Here is a 21,905-nt window from a genome sequence, read left to right as displayed (position 1 = left end):
GGGAGGCATCAAAGGTCACTCCCAGATTCCTGGCGACCAGTGCAGGTGTTAATTGCACCCCGTCCAGGCATGGGAGACGCGCTTCCTGGTCCTACCCTCTTCTGCCCAGCCACAGGACCTCCGTCTTGGAGGGGTTGAGTTTCAGGCGACTCTGCCTGAGCCATCCAGCCACTGCTTCCAAACAACCGGCAAATGTATCTGGGGTGGAGTCCGGCTGGCTGTCCATTAGGAAGTAGAGCTGGGTGTCATCCGCATATTGGTGACATCCCAGCCCATAGCCCCAGACCAGCTGGCCTAGGGGTCGCATATAGATGTTAAAAAGTGCAGGGGAGAGTATTGCCCCCTGTGGAACCCCACATGGGAGCCTACAAGGGTCAGATAGCTGATCCCCCACTGCAACCCTCTGCGTCCGGTTCTGGAGAAACGAGACCAGCCATTGCAGTGCAGTCCCCATTATCCTGGTTCTGGCCAATATCTCATGGTCGACCATATCAAATGAGGCCGACAGATCTAACAACACAAGTATGGCGGAACCACCCTGGTCCAGCTGGCGCCGGATATCATCTGTCAGGATGACCATCGCGGTCTCCACCCCGTGGCCCGGACTGAAGCCAGGGGAAGGGGAGAGGCTCTGGGTGGGTGGGTACACAGCTATGCCTCTCAAACAAATTCCATATGATTGCACTACTTCTGAGGTTTGAAGAATGTTTCAGGGATTTTTTAACAGTAAAAAAAACTGAGGCTGTTTTAGAGTGACACTTGAGCCGGGGATTGGACTAGATGGCCTGTATGGCCCCTTCCAACTCTATGATTCTATAAACGAAGCTCCCTGCTAGTTCAGTCCTTCAAAGTTAGCATTGTCTATTCTTACTGGCAATGGTTCTCCAACATCTCGGGCAGAAAAGGGTCTCTCTCATCACCTACAACCTGATCCTTAAAAAAAAACCAAACAGTTGGGGGATATTTATGGATAGCAGCTATAATAGAACATTATACAGAACATGAATAAAATGATTAAGTATGAAGAAAGAACCAATGAGCACAATAACAACAAAAACTAGGCATATTATGATCAATGAGAGTTTATGTACTAAATTCATAAAGAATTTAGCTGCTCAATGAAATATATTTAAAATATTCTTTGATCAATTAATAAGCCACAATGAAATTATATTTCAAAGACCTGTGAATTTTCTGATTAGGTTTTCTATGAATTAAGAAGAAGAAGAGTTGGTTCATATATGCCGCTTTTCTCTACCCGAAGGAGTCTCAAAGCGGCTTACATTCACCTTCCCTTTCCTCTCCCCACAACAGACACCCTGTGAGGGGGGGGGGGGGAGGCTGAGAGAGTCCTGATATTACTGAAGAAGAAGAGTTGGCTCTTATATGCCGCTTTTCTCTACCCGAAGGAGTCTCAAAGCGGCTTACAGTCACCTTCCCTTTCCAAGAGGCCAATGTAATTCAGGGAGCTATTACCCCCCCCCCCTCTGGCTTGTCCTGGAGGGTCAAATCAAGAGAAGACTCAAACACTCCTGATATGTGGGAACTGATGTTGCCTGCTCTCCAACTGTACATAACCATATCATGCCCATCAGAGGGAACCTCCTGACTGTTTGCCGGGGAGCAGGGGACTTTTCTTGGCCCCAGCTGGGAGATCCTCTCTGAAAGGCCTAGAATGTGGCTCCGATTGTTGACCAAGCACAAAGTTACAAAGACTTGAGAACTTAAGCTGTGAACTTAGGCAGATAGTAAGTGGGTGGGCAGAAGGGACTGTGTCGGTGCTTGGCTGTTGTGGCCTTTTCTGGCATGTCCAGGGAAATGCTGATTGCCACTTTGGGATCAGAGGCAAATTTCTTCCAGATTGGCCAGTGATTCTGGTTGGGTGGGGGGCATCATCTGGGTATGGAATTGGGGTCACTGTGGGTGGGCAGGTAGTTGTTAATTTCCTGCATTCTGCAGGGGGTTGGATTAGATGACCCTGGAGTTCCCTTCCAACTCTATGATTCTATGTTTCTATGAGAAACATACTTGTAAATCTTCCCAATCACATGGCCAATAATGGAAAATGGATCTCTTGTCTCCTTGGGTGTCAAAGTAGAATTACATGCCCACTTATTTTTTTTCCTACTCTATGGGAATCATCCTGGTAATACCCCTGACCTGAGGGAAGGTATAAAGAGGTGACAGCAGGCAGCTGGAAACTAGGGAGTCCAGCTTGCAGGCCTTTAGATTTGGACTCAGGGGCTTCACGCTTCCATCAGCTTGAGCTATTTTAACTTTTAAAACATTTAGATTTTTGGTCCTTGTTTGTGTGATCTTTAGTTCTTCCTCTCATTCACAAATTCAGGACACTGGACACGCATAGAATCCTAGAGTTGGAAGATACATCCTGGGTCATCCAGTCCAACCCCCTGCACTATGCAGGACCCCCACAACCCTCTCGCTCATCCACACACACATCCCCGGCCAACTAGGGTCTCTGTATAGATGCTGATTTCCTGCTTCTAAGCATTTATCTACTGTTCAAATCAAGCTGCTTCCAATGAGCATGGTGACCCTGGATCCCATGTTCCTTCTTGGCAACATTCCTCCCACTTTCTGACTGGGATACAAGGACTCTGAAATCGCTACGCCCACTCAAGCCTGACAAAAGGAGTTTCAGCTTATACCCTGAATAAAGAAGAAGAAGAAGAAGAAGAAGAAGAGCTGGTTCTTATATGCTGCTTTTCTCTACCTGAAGGAGGCTGAAAGCGGCTTCCAGTCGCCTTCCCTTCTTCTCCCCACAACTGACACCCTGTGGGGTGGGTGAGGCTGAGAGAGCGCTGATATCACTGCCTGGTCAGAACAGTTTTATCAGTGCCGTGGCAAGCCCAAGGTCACCCAGCTGACTGCATGTGGGGGAGTGCAGAATCGAACCCGGCACTCCAGACTAGAAGTCTTCACTCCTAACCACTACACCAAACTGGCTCTCTGGACTCAAAACAAGCTCCTCTTTCCACAAGCAACGCCCACCGTAATCCAGAAACTAAGGGAGGGTTACAAACTGCCACCAAAACATATACTTGCATCAAATCTAGCACAGGCTCAGAGCTAAGAACACGGATTCTGAAGGAGGGATGACTTCAGCCAACATCTGCTGGCATTATGCCCACATCTTGCCATCAGTCCCCCCAGACCACCCAGAGGTTGCTGTATGAGCTCCTGGAGGCTCACAGCAAAGAGCAGCATGGGAAAACGGCAGCAAAAAGCATAGAGGCCAGACCTGCAGAGGGCAACGGTCTCGAACCGGGGGATCGCTGGATAGGGGTGAAACTTGGCCTTCTGATCCGCAGAGCCTTGTATTTCTGCAAATGCACAGGAAGGTCTGAAGACAGAGGACTCATGGCTGCAGAGACGTCATGGACTTCTTTAGCGAGGATATCTATTGCAGAATAAAAATGAGAAATCAGGAATCTCATGCAAGAATGCAGCTGCCACCATATTTGACTTGTCCATCTAGTTCAGCATCCTGTTTTGCAGTGGCCAGCCATATGGCAAAGCTTTCACTAATGAAACAAGTCAATCAAGTTCCAAATGAAGAGGAACTGCCTCTACCCACCCTCTTCCTTAGATGCCTCCAAGATCTAATATTTGGGGAGAAGTCTGTCCCTCTGGCCACCTCCTCCATGGGTAATTCTTATTGCAGGTCTCCCCATAGTCATTTCCCCCCTAAATTAACAGCACAATTCTAAGAACATTAACTCCACTCTAAGCCAACTGATTCCCGTCCTCTCAGACTAGGATAACTCTGTTTGCGACTGCACCGTAAAAGGTTCAATGGAAGGGAAGGTGCTCCAGCCCTAGGATTGTTTTGGTGGCTCGTGTCTGGATCTTGCTGAAACTGGGCAATTACCCTGAATTCTACATGGGACTGCACCAGAGATCTCTACAAGGGTGTTGGAATATTGCTCATTTTGTGTTCAGTCCCTTTCCCACTAACTCCTGACACAGAATCTGCCTCATCACCATCGCCTCTCTAAAGTAACATTTCTCTTTGGACAGCTCTGCTGTAGCTGTGGCACAATCTGGATTTTCCACAAGACTGGACACAGCTCTGCACGTAGGGAGACCGACACAGACAATCAGAGACAGAAAGACAGACTGACTTCCTTCCTTCCTCTCCCTTTACTTACCCTAAAGGGCTTTTCTGTAAATATTCTGGGTTTACTGGGAGGTGGAAGAACAATGGCCAGTTCCTGTACTGGACAAGGCTAGCCCCTGGTATCTGACAGGTATTGCCATGATAACTTATTCCTGAGTGATTCCTGGGCACAAAGAGTGAAGTGATTAAATCTGCAGGTGAAACTAAACTATTCAGGATGGTGAAAGCCAAAGTGGTGGCTCTTCCAACTGAGCGAGTGAGTGACAGTGCAGGAAACAAGATCCATGTCTATTTTCAACCAGTCTCTGCTGTCCTTCTGCAGACTCGGCAAGTGATTATATTTTCAGGGGACCTTTGGAGACTAGGATGGATCCCCTGATCCTGTTACCCTTTGCCTTTGGCTGTTTGTATGCTCCAGTTCTTACTTTCTTGTTGTTAAAAGGATTTTTATAAGGTTTAAACTATTTTGGAAATTCTACCTTTAAAAAAAAAGTAATTTCACTTTGTATCTGACTTGGACGTTTTCTGACAAGAATCAGGTTATTTCCTTCTGCCATTGAAGCCTATTTATACTGCCAAGGGAAGAAGCCTCTGCTGCCTTCCTCTTGGGCGGACAGCCTTCTCCAGCAGGCCAGCATCTGGTATTAATCCTTGCCAGAAAGCCATCAGCAGATGATGCTGTGGCACATCCCACAGAAGGTTGCTTATGGAAGAGGAAAGGGGCAGAGACCATCTCTAGAGCTGCAGACCTGGCACAGAGTTCAGCTCACCGGGAGTCCTCACTGGGCTGTGTGCGATTGTCCTGTTGTCATCGTGGTCCACAGTGCTATTGATATCTGGCTCTGAGGTGGGAGGGCGGCACTCCACAATCTTGCATGTATATACACAGCGCTTCCTAGCATCTGTTGTGCTCCAGTACACCCGAGAACACCTGGAAAATATTTCGTAGAGATCATCAATGAAGGTTCAGGAACACAGCTGCACATGTGGTGCTCACAAGCCTGACATTAGGCTGCAATCCCTCCAAACCTGGAGAGAGGGGGAGAAGACTTCCCATACAACAGACTGGTCCCCCAGAGCACCTTCCAGGGTGAAATGCCGCCGATTTAGCATTCAGCTGGTACGTACTGGTAGCCAATGGGGAAAAGTTTGTCTTCACAATCAGAGAGATCATTCAGAATCCCAAGGCAGTCAATCGTCATGGACCCTGCATGGAAATGGAACAGGGAGGGTTCTGTGATGAAAAGCAACAGGAGCGAATAAAGGTCATCCATCATTGCCAGACCAAAGCCAGCGGCCAGGGCCTTACCAATCATCATATGGATGTTTTCTGGTTCCAAACCGCTGAGAAACTTCCGCCTCAAGCTAATCCCTTCAAAATCCACAAAGACCCTCCTCAGGACCTCAAACCCCTTCTCAGGCACCACCTGCAGCTAGAACAAAGAGACAGAGCCGCTGTAGTCAGAGCCAAAGGCATGCAGGAGGAAGGAGTGCAAACAGGAAAGGGCCTCACCTCTCCCTGGATCAGGTCTCGATGGCGCTGGCAGTACACTTTCTTGTCCTCCAGGAAGACGCAGTTTTTGGCTCGGGAGCACATGAAGTGGTAGTTGCTGGTGCAGGAGGCCAAGCAGCAGCCCACTGTGGCCCCGGACTTCAGGCACAACTCACACCTCTGCAAGATCAGGATTTGGGGGTTTGTACAAAAGCACTGTAGGACCTGGCATTCAGGATGACCATCCCATGCAGCATCACTTTCCCTCTGGTAGGCCACATCATCATCAGGTAAGCATAAAACCATTACTGGACTACCCCTCAAGCTCAGCAGACCATCCTGTCCAGGAGCTGCTACTAAATGGGATTCATAAGATGGACCTGCATGGAATCGATGGACAGGATCAGCTCGGGACATTGTCTAGATGGTGCACGCCATCCATTCAGAGGGATCGCAGGGAAATGAGTGTCCCGGGCTGCCTGGGAAGGCCAGTGCTCAGAGCTGACTGCAGCCACTCACTCGTCGTCTCAAGGCCAACACATGACTGCTGACCCTAGTCACCTCACTGTGATGGAGACAAAATTTAGTGTCGCTGGCCAGAGCCCTCTTCCTGGACTGCAAGGGGGGTGGGCTTGTTGATATGCAGGCAATATCAGGCCTTGCAAATGTTTTGGGGGATGACCCCTGGAGCAGGGGCTGCCACTGACTTTTGCTCCTAGAGGGCAGAATTGGCAACTCCATTCCCCAGAGAGCAGAGGGAGGCCTCTGCTGGCCACGACCTGAAAGGCTTTCCAAAGGACTCCTTTGCTCTTGCAGATAACTCTTGTACCCACCAGCTGTTTCCCGCGGATCACTGCCATGTGCACATTCTTCAAGGAGCCATCCTCGTCCTCAAACACCTCTGCAGACCACAGGGCACAGTTCACATGCGTCCACTCGTTCTGGCCAATGTAGAGAAGGCGGCCAGCATCCTACAGGGAGAATCATAGAGTTGGGACCTCTAGGGCCATCTAGGCCAACCCCCTGAACAATGCAGGAAACTCATAATTACCTGCCCACCCACAGTAACCCCAATTTCATGCCCAGATGATATCTCCCCCTCCCCAAAAAAAGACCCCAGAATCCCTGGCCACTCTGGCCTGGAAGAAATTCGCCTCTGATTCCAAAGTGGTGAACTTAATAGCCCCCGCCTCAGTCAAACACCTGGAGAAAGAGCTCCATCTTGCAGAACCTGTGGAACTGAGGAAATTCCTGCAGGCTCTCAGCTCTTCCAGGAGCTCATTCTACCAGGTCGGACCGAAAAGACACTGGCCCTGGTCGAGGCCAGACACACTTCCTGTGGGCCAGGAACCGCCAACAGATTTGCACCCACAAAGAGAAGAACCCTGCCCGGATGGGGGGGGGGAATGGGGGATAAGGTAATAGGCATTCGCTCAGATATGGGATGCCCGGATCGCAGATGGCCTTGAAGGTCAATACCAAAACCATGATCCGGACCGCAACCAGTGCGGCTACCTCAGTGCTGGCTGGATATGGGCCCTCCTGTGAGGACCCTAGCAGCCTCATTCTGTACCAGTTGCAATTTCCAGGTCAGGGATAAAGGAAGGCCTGTGTAGAGTGAGTAACAGAACTTAAGCCGAGGTGACCATCGTGTAGATCACCGTGGGTAGGTGCTCCAAGGACAGAAAGAGCGCTAGTAGCCTTGCCTGGTATAGGTGGAAAAACATTGTGTGAGCTACTCTGGTGACCTCAAGGATTACCCCCAGATCCCTGGCCATGGGTGAGATCTTAAACTGCACCCCGGCCAAGCTGGGAAGGCGCGCTTCCTGATCTGGCCCCTTCCTACGCAGCCACAGGACCTCTGTCTCGGAGGGACTGCGTTTCAGGTGACTCTGTTCAAGCCATTCACCTACGGCTTCCAAACATCTGGCAGGTGTTTCCGAGGGGGGGAGGAGAATCCTGGCGGCCATCTATCAGGAGATAGAGCTGGGGGTCATCTGCATATTGGTGACAACCCTGCCCAAAACCAGAGGGCTGATGTAGATGTTGAAAAGCGTGGGGGAGAGAATCACTCCTGTGGGATCCCACAAGGGAGCAGAAAAGGGTGCAACACATCCTCCAGCATGGCAACCCTGTGTCCGGTTCTGGAGAAACGTCTAACGCAGCTAACAGATCTAACAGCACAGGGATAGCTGAAGTGCCTCGATCCAGCTGGTGCCGGAGATAATTCATCAGGGTGACCAACACCATCTCAGTTCCGGGGCCAGGACATGAGCCAGACTGGTATGGGTTGAGCGCCAAAGTTTCCTCCAAGAACGCCAGAAGCTGATCTGCAACAGCCCTTTCAGCCACCTGACCCAGAAACGCAAGATGCGAGACTGGGCGGTAGTTAGCCGGGCCCTGTGGATCAAGCATTGGTTTCTTCAGCAAAGGGCAAAGCATTGCCCCGTTCAGGGAGAGGTTAACAATTTCCCCAAGGGATGTGGCCTCCTATCTTCTGGTCAGCCAATTAGAGTACCTAAATGCAGAACTTGGCATTTATCACTATTGAAATTCATTTTATTTTAGCCTAGTTTTTCACTTTGTCAGGATCATCCTGTATCTCAATTCTATCTTCTGATGAGTTTGCTACCCCTCCCAGTTCAATGTGATCTGAAAATTTAATAAGTATCCTCTCTATTCCTCCATCCCATCCGAATAATTTATAAATATATTGAACAACACAGGGCCCAAGACAGATCCCTGAGGCATTCCACTCATCAGTCCTCTCCAAGGAGATGACGAACCATTTGCAAGCACCCTTTGGGTGCCATCTGTCACCCAGTTCTCAATCCACCTAACAGTAATAGGATCCATACCGCATTTTACCATCTTGCCAATAGGAATATCATGTGGAACCTTTTCAAAAGCCTTACTGAAATTGAGATAATCTCCACGGCATTCACCTGATCCAGCAAGGTATTAACTTTCTCAAAAAAAGAGATAAGGTTAGTTTGACATGACTTGTTCTTGAGAAAGCCATCCAGCCAACAAACGCAATCAGAGTACTGGCCTGAGCATAGCCCAAGGTGAGCACTTTTATAGGGAGGAAACTGCCAGCTCAGCTGCTTTTGAGCACTAACCAGAACCCAAAGGTGGCAAAAGGTCCTCTCCATTGCCTGCAAGAGTCTATGTCCCACCAAAGTCACTTACATTTGTCCCATCATCACCATATTTCAAGCAAAGGGCACACTGTCGGTTGTCTTCCACATCTGGAGGAGGGGCGAGGTCTGGGCTGTCCTCTCTGCCTCTGTCAGAGCCTCCAAGCAAAAAGAGCGGGAGATGTTCACTTCTGACAAGCAACACTTGGAATATAATGCAGACGGGGAACAGCGAGTCACACACACAAAGGAATCTGCTGGAGAAACTAGTGGGGGTGCCCAGTCTCAGTGCATCCAGCCTGCTTGAGTAGAAGTGCTGCCCAGCTGAGGAGGCGATGACAAGGTCTCCGGAGATCCTCTTGCAAACTTCACCTCAGACTTCAGGCAGATACCCTGACTCCCTCCGCCCCCCCCTCCAATGTCTGGCTTAGCTGGCCATGGACATGACTTATCCCAAGGCCTGGCACCCCCCCCCATCTGTAGAGTTGCCCCCCAGGAAAAGACAAGGCTCCATTGCTCACTGGACACAGGTGCTGTGGGGGGAGGCTGTAGCGTTGGGAAGTCTGGTTCTCCAGGCCCTTTGGGTTTGGGAGCAGGAATTATTTTCTTCATCAGAGGGGGCTGCTGAGAAGAACTGTTTTCTTCACGTTCCTGCCACTGAGCATAATTATGATCGAGAGACGGGGGCAAGACTGCGTTTGGCAGCATCCCACTACTGCAAAAGCAACAAAAGACAGGGCCTAGCATCAGGCAGAGCTGCAACAGGTAGCCCCAGAACCCCCCCCCCAAGCCTACAGTCAGCATATGGAGACAACCCCCTCCCCCCCCAATGCCACACACAGCATGCAGAGACAGCAGGCCCTATCTTTGCAGGTGATTGCTCTGCAAAGCAAGACATTCAGTCTAGGAACTGAATCAATTGCACAGCACTTACTTACTTGGTTGTGACCTTATTAGGTTCCCAAAATCTTGATTTCTTTACACTGAACCATGGAAAAACTCGTTCCATTTGCTAAGGGGGTGGGGGAAGAGAAAGCATTTTGTTATAAACTAGTAGTAACGTTCATTGAGTGCTAAAAGGCAGGCCTGGTGTGGGTCTTGTGAGGGGAACTTCCCACCAACAGACATGCCAGTCATCACAAACTGCGCTTTGCAGGGGACTATGGCTGCTTTGGGGAATGGACTGTGAGGCATCGCATCTTTTGACGTTCCACCTCCAAACCACAAGGAATATTCCAACCCAGGGGTAGCCACCCTCCAGGTGGGGCCTGGAGATCTCCTGGAATGCAAGTTCATTTGCAGACTAGAGCTCAGCTCCCCAGGGAAAAATGGCTATTTTGAAAGGTGCACTCTGGGGCATTGCAACAAAACTCCCCAGATTAAAACAGCACTCTCCCTCTGGCAGCACAGCATCCTCAGCTCCGTGGCTCGTCCCAGTGCACAGGTAACTTCCCAGGAGTCACCTCTCTGCTGTCATCAAAGGGCTGGCCAGAAGGGAGCAATGTCTGAGAGTCCAGTCATTGTATGCCCTGGCTTGCCAGCCAACCACCCTGGGTTTGGGGGGAGGTCACTTCTACCCAGCCCCTTCGCCCCTCAACAGGTGCCCCTGGGTACTCACCTGCAGCCTACCTGCCAAGACTGGCCTTTGACTCATGGCCACTCAAACACCACAGCAAGCCAGCAGCCCTCGTGGTCAGGGTCTCTGGGCTCCTCTCTTTTCCCCGGGAAGCTGAGCGACATGGTGGCAGCGGTTCCAAGGGAAGCAGGCAGATGTGGGTGCCAGCTGCTGCAACCAGCCTCCCTTAGTGCTACTTGCGTGGCCGGCCTTGGGCCGGGACGCAGCCCTGCAAAGACTGGTTGCCTGGGGAGCGTGGCACAGCCACACAAGCTCTCCCTTGGCACAGCCACACAAGCTCTCCCCCCAGCAACAGGAAAAAGACTGTCCAGGTTCATCAGTGGTGGCTAGGCAGATTCCTTCAACTGCCTTTTTCCCATTGGTAGAACACACCCCAACTCAAGGCCGCTAGGCTCCAGTTTTAAGGAATGTGACAATGGGGCCACAAAACAGCTTTTATTACATGGAAATATACTGTCCAAGACAGCAGTAAACATTTCAAGAAATGTCTTCCAAATTCACAACTAGGAAGTATCTATGCCAAGGCCAGATGCCAATTTGTGGCAGGGATCCATGCAGAAACATGAGCCCTGTTGGGAGCCTTTAAGAGGCAGCATCGCCCTTCGAAAAGCACCCTTGTGCCCTCAGAATGGGCAAACTTGGCTTACCCGGATAAAGAAGGACTTCACCATGCTATTGGCCTTCTTGAGTTCTGGCTGCCCTCCATCGGCGTTCATGGCGGCTTGAATGATCTTCACAATATCATCACTCAATTCCAGCTAGAAGGGGCATACACACACAGCACTCCTTGTGCTACTCTCTTCTGCAAGGTCTCAGCACTTCACGAGACAACCCCTGCCCGTTCCCTCCCACAGAACAGGCAGAAGAAAGAGGGGCCCCGTTCCATAAGCCCTGCTTTATCCTCCATGGCAGCTGACTGGCTCGCAAACCCAAGCACATCCAAGGGAACGGGAGGAAGTCAGTGCATGTCAAGGACCAGGTCTCTGCTGTTCAGGCAGTGCAGTTCTGTTCAACCTTTCCAAGGAACCCTCTCCCCACCATGCTCACATACCACAGAAGAGTAGCCGCCCTGGTCCAGTTTCCTTTTCACTCCCTCCAAGTCCAGAGGCTGCTGCTCCTCCTGCTTGCTGACCTCCGTTAGCACAGGAGGGTCTGGGCCTTCTGGAGAGGTTCGTGATGGAATGCTGTCCTCGGTCTCAGGGTTTAAATCGGGTGGCTTGGCTGCCTGGAGACAGGCAGCAAGAGAACAGAATGTGTTCTGACTCTGGCACCGAGCAAGACATGGCAGAAAATGATGATGAATCAACCGTAAAGATACTGATGCATAATGCAGGAGAACAAGAGGAGATGCGAGGACAGAACAGAAAGAATGACAATCTTCTTGAAGACCACCCCCCTCCCAAGCAAGCCTGCAAAGTCGGGTCATAGACTTCCACCTGTGGATACAGGGCCAGGAAGTCAATGCCAGCACAGCTCTCTCCACCTCCCTCACTGAACCCAAGAGAAACACCACTGAACCTCTGTGGGCAAAAGGCACCTCCATCTGCTCTTTGGCTTGAATTCTCAGCAAGCACGTAAAAGGGTCAAGAGCAGGAGGCCCACCTGTCTGCAGCGCAGCAAGTGGCTGGTTGTCCGGGAATTGAGCAAGGCCATCACCATCTGTTTCAAAGACTGCTGCAGCTCCTTCTCCAGGGCCAGGCGCCACTCAGAGGGATGCTGCTCGGTGCAGTTAATGCATGTGTAAGCCACACTCTCTGGTAGGCTGGAAAGGATCTCATACATCTCATCTGAAAGGAGAGCAGACAAGTGTTATGGGTGCTGGGGGTCAGAAAACCTACACAGATCTGAGCTGGAGTGTGCACAAAGTCCAGGGGGGCACATCCTGGGACCTAACAATGTACATCGGTGGGTTCAGTGCTACGATTGCCTACTGTGGGGGCCAATGCACACAGCATGACTCCTACAAAGTCTCTGTGTGTCCGTCCCTCCATCCCACTGAGGCTCTGCTGCCACTCAGAGTCTGCCAGGCACCAAGGTGGTGTGTGTGGGTGGTCCACTTTTGAGGATCCAGAGCAGCTCCTCACATCTCTACGGACCCATGGATGAGACAAGTGGAGAGAAGTCATGACCCACCCCTCAAGCCCCAGTCAAGAGTGCAGAGCCAGTGGGAAAGGCTGCTGTGGATAGAAGTCCTTTCTGAGCCAGAAAGCTCCTGGAGTGATCTGGACCAGACATCCCTGCCTGGCCTACCTCACACAGCTGGGGTGAGGACAGACACTGTACAATTCCAAGCTGAGCCTCACCGGAAAGGTTTTCACACTTGGCATGGACCCAATGGTCACATTTCCCGCACTGCATCATCTTGCTCTCATAGTCATCGTCGTCATAGCACTTGTCACAGAGGGGGCAGAAGTTCCCTGCAAGCAGGCGCACTTGTCAGCTCGCCAGCAGGGGCATGGCCACAGGCCTCACTGCTCACCCACCCACTGCTCCGAGAAGACAAGCCTGGCGAAGAGATTTCAGCACAGAAAGCTGTGCTCCCTGCCCCTCCTGCCAGCACCAAGGGTCACGTCCACTCACAGCTGGAACGGCCCTGTGTTTACAGGGTGAGTTACATCGACCCGGCTCCTGAGAAAGCTCCCATTACCTTTTGCAAAGAGCTTGGCACAATCATGGCACAGCGAGAAGTCATGAGACCACTGGGCATCCCACCCTTTTCCCGGCGTTGTCGCACCACAGCTCTTGCATCGGACACATTTGGTGCAGATCTGGAAAGACAAGAAGGCCTTTGGCTTGAGGCTTCTGGTTCTCATCCACAGCAGCTTCCCCCAGATGCCCCTCTTCATTCCTGCAGCTACAGTGGACCATCAAGGCAACATTCTCTGTTGATCCTGGTCTCTGCTTGCCCAACAGTGTCTCACAGCCAATGCAGGGTATACTGGGGGCCTCTGGCCAGAGGAAGGCTTCCCAAGGCAGGTAGCAGGCTAGGGGGATGCCTCGTTCTCTGGGGACAGCCCTGCCAACATGCTCCTTCCCTCCCACATGAACTCCAGCCATCCAACTCCAAGAGCCTCAGCAAGGGCTGCCCTGTATGCTGCTGCCAGGAGTTGAGGGAGGGATTCACACACAGAGCAAAGTTACGCTCCCTGCTTATAAATGTACTAATTAAATAAACAAACAATTTGAAAGAACGAGGGCACAAGTGACAGCAATTAAATTGCTAACTGGCAGAATTCTGTTGGCTGCTAGGAGGCTGCTTTCCTACGCATATCCCTGCAGCCTGCCATGCCTGTCCTCCTTTGCCTTGGCTGCAGTGGGGAACAGGCAGTTCTGTGTGGAGTGTCCAGACAGGGCAAGAGGCCCAGAAGATGGTTCCCGTAGAGCTGAAGATGTGCCCCCACTGGGTGGCTAGTCGGTGGGAACGGACTGTCACTTTCTGACAATCCAGACAGGCAAAGAGGGATAACCTTAAAGTTCTGGGTGCTCTGCAAAGCTCTTTGGCAGTTCCCCACATCCCTCCCAGGACTTACCCAAACTTTCTTTTTCTTGGTAGGCTTGGTTGGGTAGTTTGGTCCCAGGCACTCTGGGTGGAAGCTGTTTCGGCACTTGTTGCACTCCAGCAGCTGCTACAGAAAAACGGAGCACAGAAAGCCATGTTGACAGAAATCCAGATTTCCCTGCTATCTCACAGGGAGCTTTTGTTCAGCAGAGCCACGCTGCTGTGAATCCTGAGCAGCACTCAACTCTCAGGGCCATCCAGGACCACGGCCTAGCCGAGGGATGCCCTCCAACCCCACTCCCCCTTTCCCCAGGGACCAGACGAGAGCTACCTTGGTGGCTTGATGCTGCCTCCCACACACGTGGCAGAACTTGCACCGGCGGCAGCACCAGTTCTCCAGCTGGTCCTCCAGGGGGCGCTCACTCTCCTCTAAGCAGAATTTGTGGAAGGGCTCACAGCACACTTGGCAATACACAAGCTGCAAAGGGAACAGACAAAGGCCGGCTGCACCCCACCATGCACTCCTGTGACACCTAGCTGCCCTCCAGCTGGCCCCGGAAACAGGCATGGGATTCTGAGGGTCTGTGATTGTTTTATGGGGTGTTTAAATTGTTGCATTGGTAGATAAAGAGCTTCTTGATGCGGGTGAAGGAGGAGAGTGCAAAAGTTGGCTTGAAACTCAACATCAAGATAACTAAGATCATGGCATCCGGCCCTCTCAATTCCTGGCAAAGAGATGGGGAAGAAATGGAGGTAGTGACAGATTTTATTTTCCTGGGCTCCAAGATCACTACAGATGGGGATTGCAGCAAAGAAATTAAAAGACGCTTGCTCCTGGGGAGGAAAGCTATGGCAAATCTAGACAGTATCCTAAAAAGCAGAGACATTATCCTGCCAACAAAAGTGCGTCTAGTGAAGGCTATGGTCTTCCCAGTTGCAATGTATGGCTGTGAAAGTTGGACCATAAGAAAGGCCGAGCGTCAAAGAATTGAGGCTTTTGAACTCTGGTGCTGGAATAGACTCCTGCAAGTCTCTTGAACTACAAGGCAAACAAACCGGTCAGTCATAAAGGAGATCAGCCCTGACTGCTCCTTAGAAGGCCGGATCCTGAAGATGAAACTCAAATACTTTGGCTACCTCATGAGAAGGAAGGACTCCCTGGAGAAGAGCCTAATGCTGGGAGTGATTGAGGGCAAAAGAAGAAGGGGATGACAGAGAATCAGGTGGCTGGATGGAGTCACTGAAGCAGTTGGTGTGAACTTAAGTGGACTCTGGGGAATGGTAGAGGATAGAAAGGCCTGGAGGATCATTGTCCATGGGGTCACAATGGGTCGCACCTAACAACAACAACAACAACAACAACAACTACAACAACAACATTGGTAGATTTGTACCTGAGGGACTGCCTACCGCCCTATATCCCCCGCAGGGCTTTACGCTCAGCGGGGGAGAATCTCCTGATCGTTCCTGGCCCTAGAGAAGCACGCCTGGCCTCAACCAAGGCCAGGGCCTTTTCGGTCCTGGCCCCTACCTGGTGGAATGAGCTCCCGGGTGAGCTGCGAGCCCTGCAGGATTTACCAGCTTTCCGCAGGGCCTGCACGACGGAGCTCTTCCGCCAGGTTTTTGGTTGAGGCCGGGGTCAGCGAATGAGTGCCAGCATCCCCCCCCCCCCCGGACCTAGTAAATTAGATCTCCTCACCACCCTCCCTGCCGCTCTGATAGCAGGGGTGGGAATAATGAGAGCTCCCGCCATGTTGGGATTGTTTTTAAAGTGTTTTAATGGGTATTTTAATGTGGATAGGACTATTGTAACCCGCCACGAGCCTACGGGGAGTGGCGGGAAATAAATCTAATAAATAATAATAAATAATAAATAAATAATAAATAAATAATAAATAAATAATAAATAAATAATAAATAAATAAATAAATAATAATAATAATAATAATAAGCAGCCCGTCTCCCTCCCACTGCCAAAAACTCAGGGCTCCTGTCAGGCAAGTCCGGTGGGGGGGACGACGACACATGGGCCTTTGCGTCACCAAGTCCCGGTTGTAAATATGGGGGCCTTAAAAGCCCAAGCCAGCATGCTGGATTGTGCCCAGAAAAGCAGGAATCCTCTGAAGAAGCCCTCCCAATACCCAATCCCTGCTGGGGCAGTTGCAAGCAGTTCAGTGGAAATTTCCAAGTGGGCTTCCAAGGCAGCCCCACCACCAAGGCACTCCGAGGAATGCACCATTATGGATCATGTCTGCTGTTGTACAGGCCACCACCCGCTGAAAGCAACCCCCATCCATGAACCAGCTTCCCCCTATAGAATAGGCCTCCCAGGTCAGTCAGATCCATAGCTGCGAGGACCTGTCTTGGTTAGACCAAGCTCACTTACCAGCTTGATACACACTGCTGCCTTCCAAGTCCTTACCTCCACATGCCCGCTGCTGGCACAGAGAAAGCAGACCACTCTAGGAGTTATCGGTATTGAGGTCAGAATACCCAAACCGCCCATCTCCCAAATGTTCTCGGATTCACAGTCCTCCTAAAAATCATTAAAGAGGGAGCATGTGAGAAGAGAAGAGTCCTGACTTTGGATCGAGAGGAGGCAGGAATCTGGGCAACAAGCAGCACTATATGGATCCTAGAAACTAGCCATTAAGCGGCTTCTTCTGATGACACTCCCATCCCATGTACTGCACTAAAGGAAGGAGCCTCTGCTGCAACCCCACAGACTCCTGAGAGTTCCCAACAAGACTCCAGCAAGTCTCAGCAGAACAGGCCTTGAGGGGAAGGTGGGACATCTGTGCCTCTTGAAAGCACCAAGAGGAGAGAAAAGGACATGCAGCTCTTTTACCTTGAAATCTACTCGGATCCTGTGGACTCCATCCATCTGAGGCCTTTGTTTGGAGCAGCTGCCATTGGACAGAGTACTTAACAGGTTGAGTGTGCTGTTTTCAGGCTTGTTGACTGGAGGGGGTTTTTCCTAGAGAATTAAGGCATTTTGTAAACTCCAAATTCTATACAAAGGCTCCCAAAAGAAGCTGGATTACACACATCTTTGATTATTTGTTCTGAACCAGAAAAGAACTTTAAATCATTTTCAAAATGTGAAAGAAACCTAATAAGGAGCAACCAGCAAGAGTCTGAGAGCATCCATAGTAGAGTTTTCAAAGGCGGACTAATATCAGCAGTTACATTTCTTTTTTAGTAATATATACTGCTCCTTAGTGCTAAAAACCCACACATCTTATATATCCTGGAGACAAAAGTCTGAGGAGGAGGCAAAGGCTCAGTGGTAGAACATGTGCTTGCTGCACGGAAGGCCCCAGGTTCAACCCCTGGCATTTCCCGTTAAAAGGACCAGGTGGCAGGTGATGAGGAAGACTGCTCTGCCTGAGAGATCAGAGAGCTGCTGACAGTTTGAATAGGCAATGGTGACCTCAACAGACCAATGGCATGATTCAGTTTAAGGCAGCTTTCTGTGCTCCAGTGATCAAGCCACACTGAAACACAGAGTGAGATGGCGAAGCACCAACTTGCCCCTTGGGAAGAAAAGTGCTGGGAGTCACACTAAAAGCAGCCCATTAATGATGGCAATATCAGACAGAGAGGCGGAACTGGGTGGAGTTCTGTACCAGTGATATATGCACAGGCTCTTTAAATGCCAGAGCCCAACCATGGAAAAAATGAGAAAAAAAATAAAAACCAGATTACCTTTTCTTTTGGCTTCTGTTTCACTGGTAAACTTGGACGAGGAGTGATTTTCTTTTGCTTGTTTTGCTCTACACCTAGAAGAAGAAGAGTTAGTTCTTATATGCTGCTTTACTCTACCCGAAGGAGTCTCAAAGTGGCTTACAGTCGCCCCTTTCCTCTCCCCACAACAGACATCCTCTGAGGTGGGTGAGGCTGAGAGAGCCCTGATATTGCTGCTTGGTCAGAACAGTTTTATCAGTGCTGTGGCAAACCCCAAGGTCACTCAGCTTGGGTTTGTTGGATGCATGTGGCGGAGTGCAGAATCAAACCCAGTGTGCCAGATTAGCAGTCTGCACTCCTAACCACTACACCAAACTGGCTCTCCTAGGAAAAGTACAAGCACACCCTGCCACTGGAAACCAAGTGGAATTTGGGACTTGAGGAAAGATTAAGCTCTAAGGTCATTGCCCAGACTCAGGCAGTAGATCAAGTCTTGCGGATGAATGCAGATCTCCTCTGCAACATGTTGCACTTTTTCAGCTTTGAACAATGTGCCAGCTGTAAAACACAGCGTAAAACATCCTTCGGAGACATTATTTGCCCAGTTATGCCTGCACAGATTATATATAAATTGGAGGACGACTACAATGTAGTCTACTTGGGGCTGCCCTGAACACTACTGGGAAGCGTCTGTGGTACAGATGCCTCTTTGGGATTAGAATCATAGGAGATGGGGGCCATAGAGGCCATGTAGTCCAACCCCCTGCTCAATACAGGATCAGCCTAACACATCCAGGATAAGTATCTGTCTAGCCGTTGCTTAAGGGGGAGCTCACCACCTACTTAGGCAGTCAATTTCATTGCTGAACTAGCTAATATTGTTCTACATGTAGCTTAAACCCATTACTGTGAGTCCTATACTCTGCTGCCAACAGGAGCCACCCCTGCTCTCCTCTAAGCCAGTGGTTCCCAACCTTTTTGAGGCTGGGGAGCGAGGGTGATTGCCCGGCTACACATGCCATGCATGCGCAGCTGCACCATGCGCGCCCGAAATTGTGCATGCAATGCGCTTTTGCGCATGCACGATTTCGGTCGCGCATGGCACAGCCGCGGTTCTGCTTCCTTCTCCCCCCCTCCCACAGTAAGAAGCTTCCCGGGCTGCAAGCTTGCGGCCTGGGAAGTTATTTACTGCGGGGGGGGGGGGGGGGCGGGAGCTGCGGCCCGGTGGTTGGGGACCACTACTCTAAATGACAACCTTTCAAAGACAGGATTCTTCTCTCCTCCAATTCTCTCCACCTCCTCTTCTCCAGGCTGAAAAGTCCCTCAACCTTTCCTCACAGGGCTTGGTCCCCAGGCCCTGGATCATCCTCCTCACTCTCCTCTGCTCCCTCTCTATTTTGTCCACATTATTTTCGAAGTGAGGACTCCAAAACTGCACACAGTGCTCCAGGTGGGGAATGACTAATGTGGTATACGGCAGGAGCATGACATCTTGTGATTTTGATGTGATGCCTCTGTTGATACAGCCCAAAACTACACTTGCCTTCTTTACTGCTGCATCACAATGACTGCTCATTATTAGCTTACAGTCCACTAGTACCCCAAGATCACGTTCACATTCACTGCTACCCAGAAGCATATCTTCCACCCAGTATGCGTCCTTCTCATTTTTATGGCCCAGATGTAGAACTGCACTTCTCCTTATTCAATTGCATCTTGTTGTCATTTGCCCATTTCTGTGGGTGTTTGCTACTCTTCCCGATTTTGCTTACTGCAAATTTAATGAGGAGTCCGTCCACTTCCTCATCCAGATAATTGATAAAAATGTCGAAATGTAGCCTCCTCCGTTTTATGAGATTCCTGCTACAATTTTTTTAATTCAGCCCCCCCCCGCCGACACTTGTTTTCATTCCCATTTGTTATTCTAGATTCATTAATGTTGGTTTGATGATGCTCTTAGTACAAAGGAGAGCTGCTTATATCCCCTATTGTCATGGCTTGTTTTATGCCACCTCTGCTCCTTTCTATGTTTCATTGTTGCTGACTAGAGCCTCTGAGTGGCCTTGATGTTGCTGCTGCTGTTGAGAGGGGGGATATGCAGGCTTTACAATAGCAAGCAGAGTATCTGGGGCAAGAGGTAGCTCCCACTTGCAAAACATCCTGGTTTCCCTGCCCTGCTCTTCCTCCAGGGACTGCCAACTGGTGCCCAAGGAAAGCCCCAGGCTCCGCCCCACTAACCAGCTGTAAGCATGGCCACTTCTCTCTCCCCAGCATCACCCCAGCAGTGGATGCCTGGCCTTGAGAGGCTGCCGACAGTGTCTGATGCATATGAGCACCTACCTGCCTCTGGTGGTGGAGCAGGCTTCTTCTTGTGCTCAGGAGGGATGCCTTTGGGGGCTTCCTTTCTTGGTGGGCCTGAACTGGGTGGTGGCAGGGGGGAGGGCGCTGGCAGGGGTGCCTGCTTGCCAGCTTTCCTGACAGTAGGCAGAGGGGCCTGTTTGTTGTCTGGGGGGGCTGGTGGTGGCCCCTCCTCACTCTTATCCTCACTGGGCTTCTGGGCATGTTCACTGCCTTTCTTTGTGGCATGATCCTCTCTTGCTGGGACAGGCTGCAGAGCACCTTTCTGCCCAGAGTCCAACTGGCTCTTTCCGGCATGACTCTCTTTCTTGTCACTGGACTTGGACTTCTTCTCTTTCTTCTTCACAGCTGTAAAGCAAAAGGAGCCCTTCAGACATGACAGCTCCAAGTGGTGCAGCTGGTGGTGCTTCCCCTATTGTAGCAAACCCGGTTGAAGCCTGTGTGTGGCCTTGCTCCCAGGCATAAGGACCATCTCTTCCCAACAGGAATCCCTACCTTTGGCCTGCTTCTGTAGATAAGCTTTTGATGGCATCCATTGCAAATTCTGACACTTCCTCATCCTAGGATGAAATGAAAGAGCAACGAGAGTAAACAAGAGACAGCAGAAAGGCTCACCTGCCTTTCATCACAAACCTCTGGCATTCCTGTTCTAGCACTACAGGATTCTTTAGTCTAACAGGAGGCCCCTGTAAAATGGACTTGAACGCATGGGTACCAGAGACTTCAAGCCACGAGAAGGTCCCCTTGGACATCTATTCCAGACCAGTCTGGGCAGTGACAGAACAGGAAGGGCCACCTGCAGCAGGAATGGGCTGTGGTACCTGCACTGCCATGAGAGTGTGCTGTGGAGTTCAGCATCTCGCTTTCAGCCTGAGGGGCCCCTGCCTGCCTCTTGCTCTGAGGGCCAAAATTGTGGCCTGAAAAAGTCCCAGAACAGGGCCCCTGTGGCACAAGGGCACTTGCAGTAAAGGCAGCAGCATTCTAGAAAGCACATTCAAAGCAAGATGACTCCCTAAAGCCAGAGGGGGGCACAGCAAAGATGAAGCCTTCTGCTCTCTTTCCTTCCAAATGGGCTCACAGTCTCAGAGTCCTCAGTTTTTCTTTGATTGACAGCCAGACCTAATGGCAGAGCCCCCCTCCATGGTTCCATCCCACCCCTGTATTCCAAGTCGTCAGCCGCAGACACTTACTTGCAGCACTGTTTTTTTATGTTACGCCCCCCAAACTTTGGTTTGTCCAAGCAATTGGTACAGACACCGCAGTCCTCTGGCACCTGGCAGCCCGGACACTGCCCACAGCGCCTAGAGCGTCGGCCCTTCTTCACAGGAGGTTCAGGGGGGGGTTTGTGTCTGGTCACAGGCTTGATGGGCTTGATGGGCGGCACCTGGGTCTCAGCCTCTTCTGAACCAGCAATGGAGGACTTGTCTGTCAAATGAAACATCAACTGTAAATTCAGCCGCTAATAAAAGAGAAGAATCCCACCCCACCCTCCGCACCTCACAGTGGGGGGCCCTAAGGGGGCTCACTAGCATAATTTGCAGTCTGCCTTCCTCAGGCAGGGCTCCAGGCAGATTACCACATTTTTAAAAAGCAGTCCGCCCATCCAGATTTGGGAAGAGCACAGTTATGTGGTCCCCGTGTCTTCTGCCTTCTCCTGCCCTGCTGCTGCCAGGCATTTACCATCGTTCCCCATGGAAGACAGAATCTTCTCCCGCTCTTCCCATGGTAAGGCACTCAGTGTGGGCATGTCATCTGGGAAGACTGCTCGCTTGCGCCCAAGTGCAACAGCGGCTCTCCTGCAGACGTGTTTGATGCGCGGCCCTCGCACCGAGGCCTCTGATGAATCACTCTCTTGACCCTAAGTTTCAAGGAGGTAGAAGCACGGGAGTCAGTCAGAGAAGCCTCCCTCAGGTATGCTCAAGGGGACAAGCATCCTATGTGGAGAAATGACA

At 50.8% G+C, this 21,905-nt stretch overlaps 1 protein-coding gene across 6 annotated transcripts in view; it reads right to left on the bottom strand.

Moving 5' to 3' along the window:
* KMT2A (lysine methyltransferase 2A) overlaps nt 1-21,905 on the bottom strand; it is a 52,405-nt gene that overhangs the window by 14,639 nt on the left and 15,861 nt on the right. For 2 of the 6 annotated variants that reach the window (XM_077306798.1, XM_077306803.1), the window contains exons 4-26: nt 21,634-21,811; nt 21,144-21,378; nt 20,449-20,513; nt 19,936-20,301; nt 17,617-17,690; nt 16,757-16,885; nt 16,331-16,444; nt 14,240-14,386; nt 13,940-14,035; nt 13,057-13,177; nt 12,713-12,826; nt 12,012-12,196; nt 11,461-11,634; nt 11,057-11,167; nt 9,712-9,785; nt 9,295-9,488; nt 8,826-8,932; nt 6,467-6,604; nt 5,655-5,813; nt 5,451-5,574; nt 5,270-5,348; nt 4,912-5,072; nt 3,263-3,421 (exon numbers count right to left, since the gene is read on the bottom strand). In XM_077306798.1, coding sequence (XP_077162913.1) covers nt 3,263-3,421; nt 4,912-5,072; nt 5,270-5,348; nt 5,451-5,574; nt 5,655-5,813; nt 6,467-6,604; nt 8,826-8,932; nt 9,295-9,488; nt 9,712-9,785; nt 11,057-11,167; nt 11,461-11,634; nt 12,012-12,196; nt 12,713-12,826; nt 13,057-13,177; nt 13,940-14,035; nt 14,240-14,386; nt 16,331-16,444; nt 16,757-16,885; nt 17,617-17,690; nt 19,936-20,301; nt 20,449-20,513; nt 21,144-21,378; nt 21,634-21,811 — 3,304 coding nt within the window. The remainder of the gene's footprint in view (nt 1-3,262; nt 3,422-4,911; nt 5,073-5,269; nt 5,349-5,450; nt 5,575-5,654; nt 5,814-6,466; nt 6,605-8,825; nt 8,933-9,294; nt 9,489-9,711; nt 9,786-11,056; nt 11,168-11,460; nt 11,635-12,011; nt 12,197-12,712; nt 12,827-13,056; nt 13,178-13,939; nt 14,036-14,239; nt 14,387-16,330; nt 16,445-16,756; nt 16,886-17,616; nt 17,691-19,935; nt 20,302-20,448; nt 20,514-21,143; nt 21,379-21,633; nt 21,812-21,905) is intronic. The other 4 variants (XM_077306800.1, XM_077306799.1, XM_077306801.1 and 1 more) reach the window with 4 other exon arrangements.

This window comes from Paroedura picta, chromosome 12 (assembly GCF_049243985.1).
Source record: "Paroedura picta isolate Pp20150507F chromosome 12, Ppicta_v3.0, whole genome shotgun sequence".
Lineage (NCBI taxonomy): Eukaryota > Metazoa > Chordata > Lepidosauria > Squamata > Gekkonidae > Paroedura > Paroedura picta.
The sequence above is the reverse complement of the archived record's forward strand: the minus strand, read 5'-3'. Positions and strand labels throughout refer to the sequence as shown.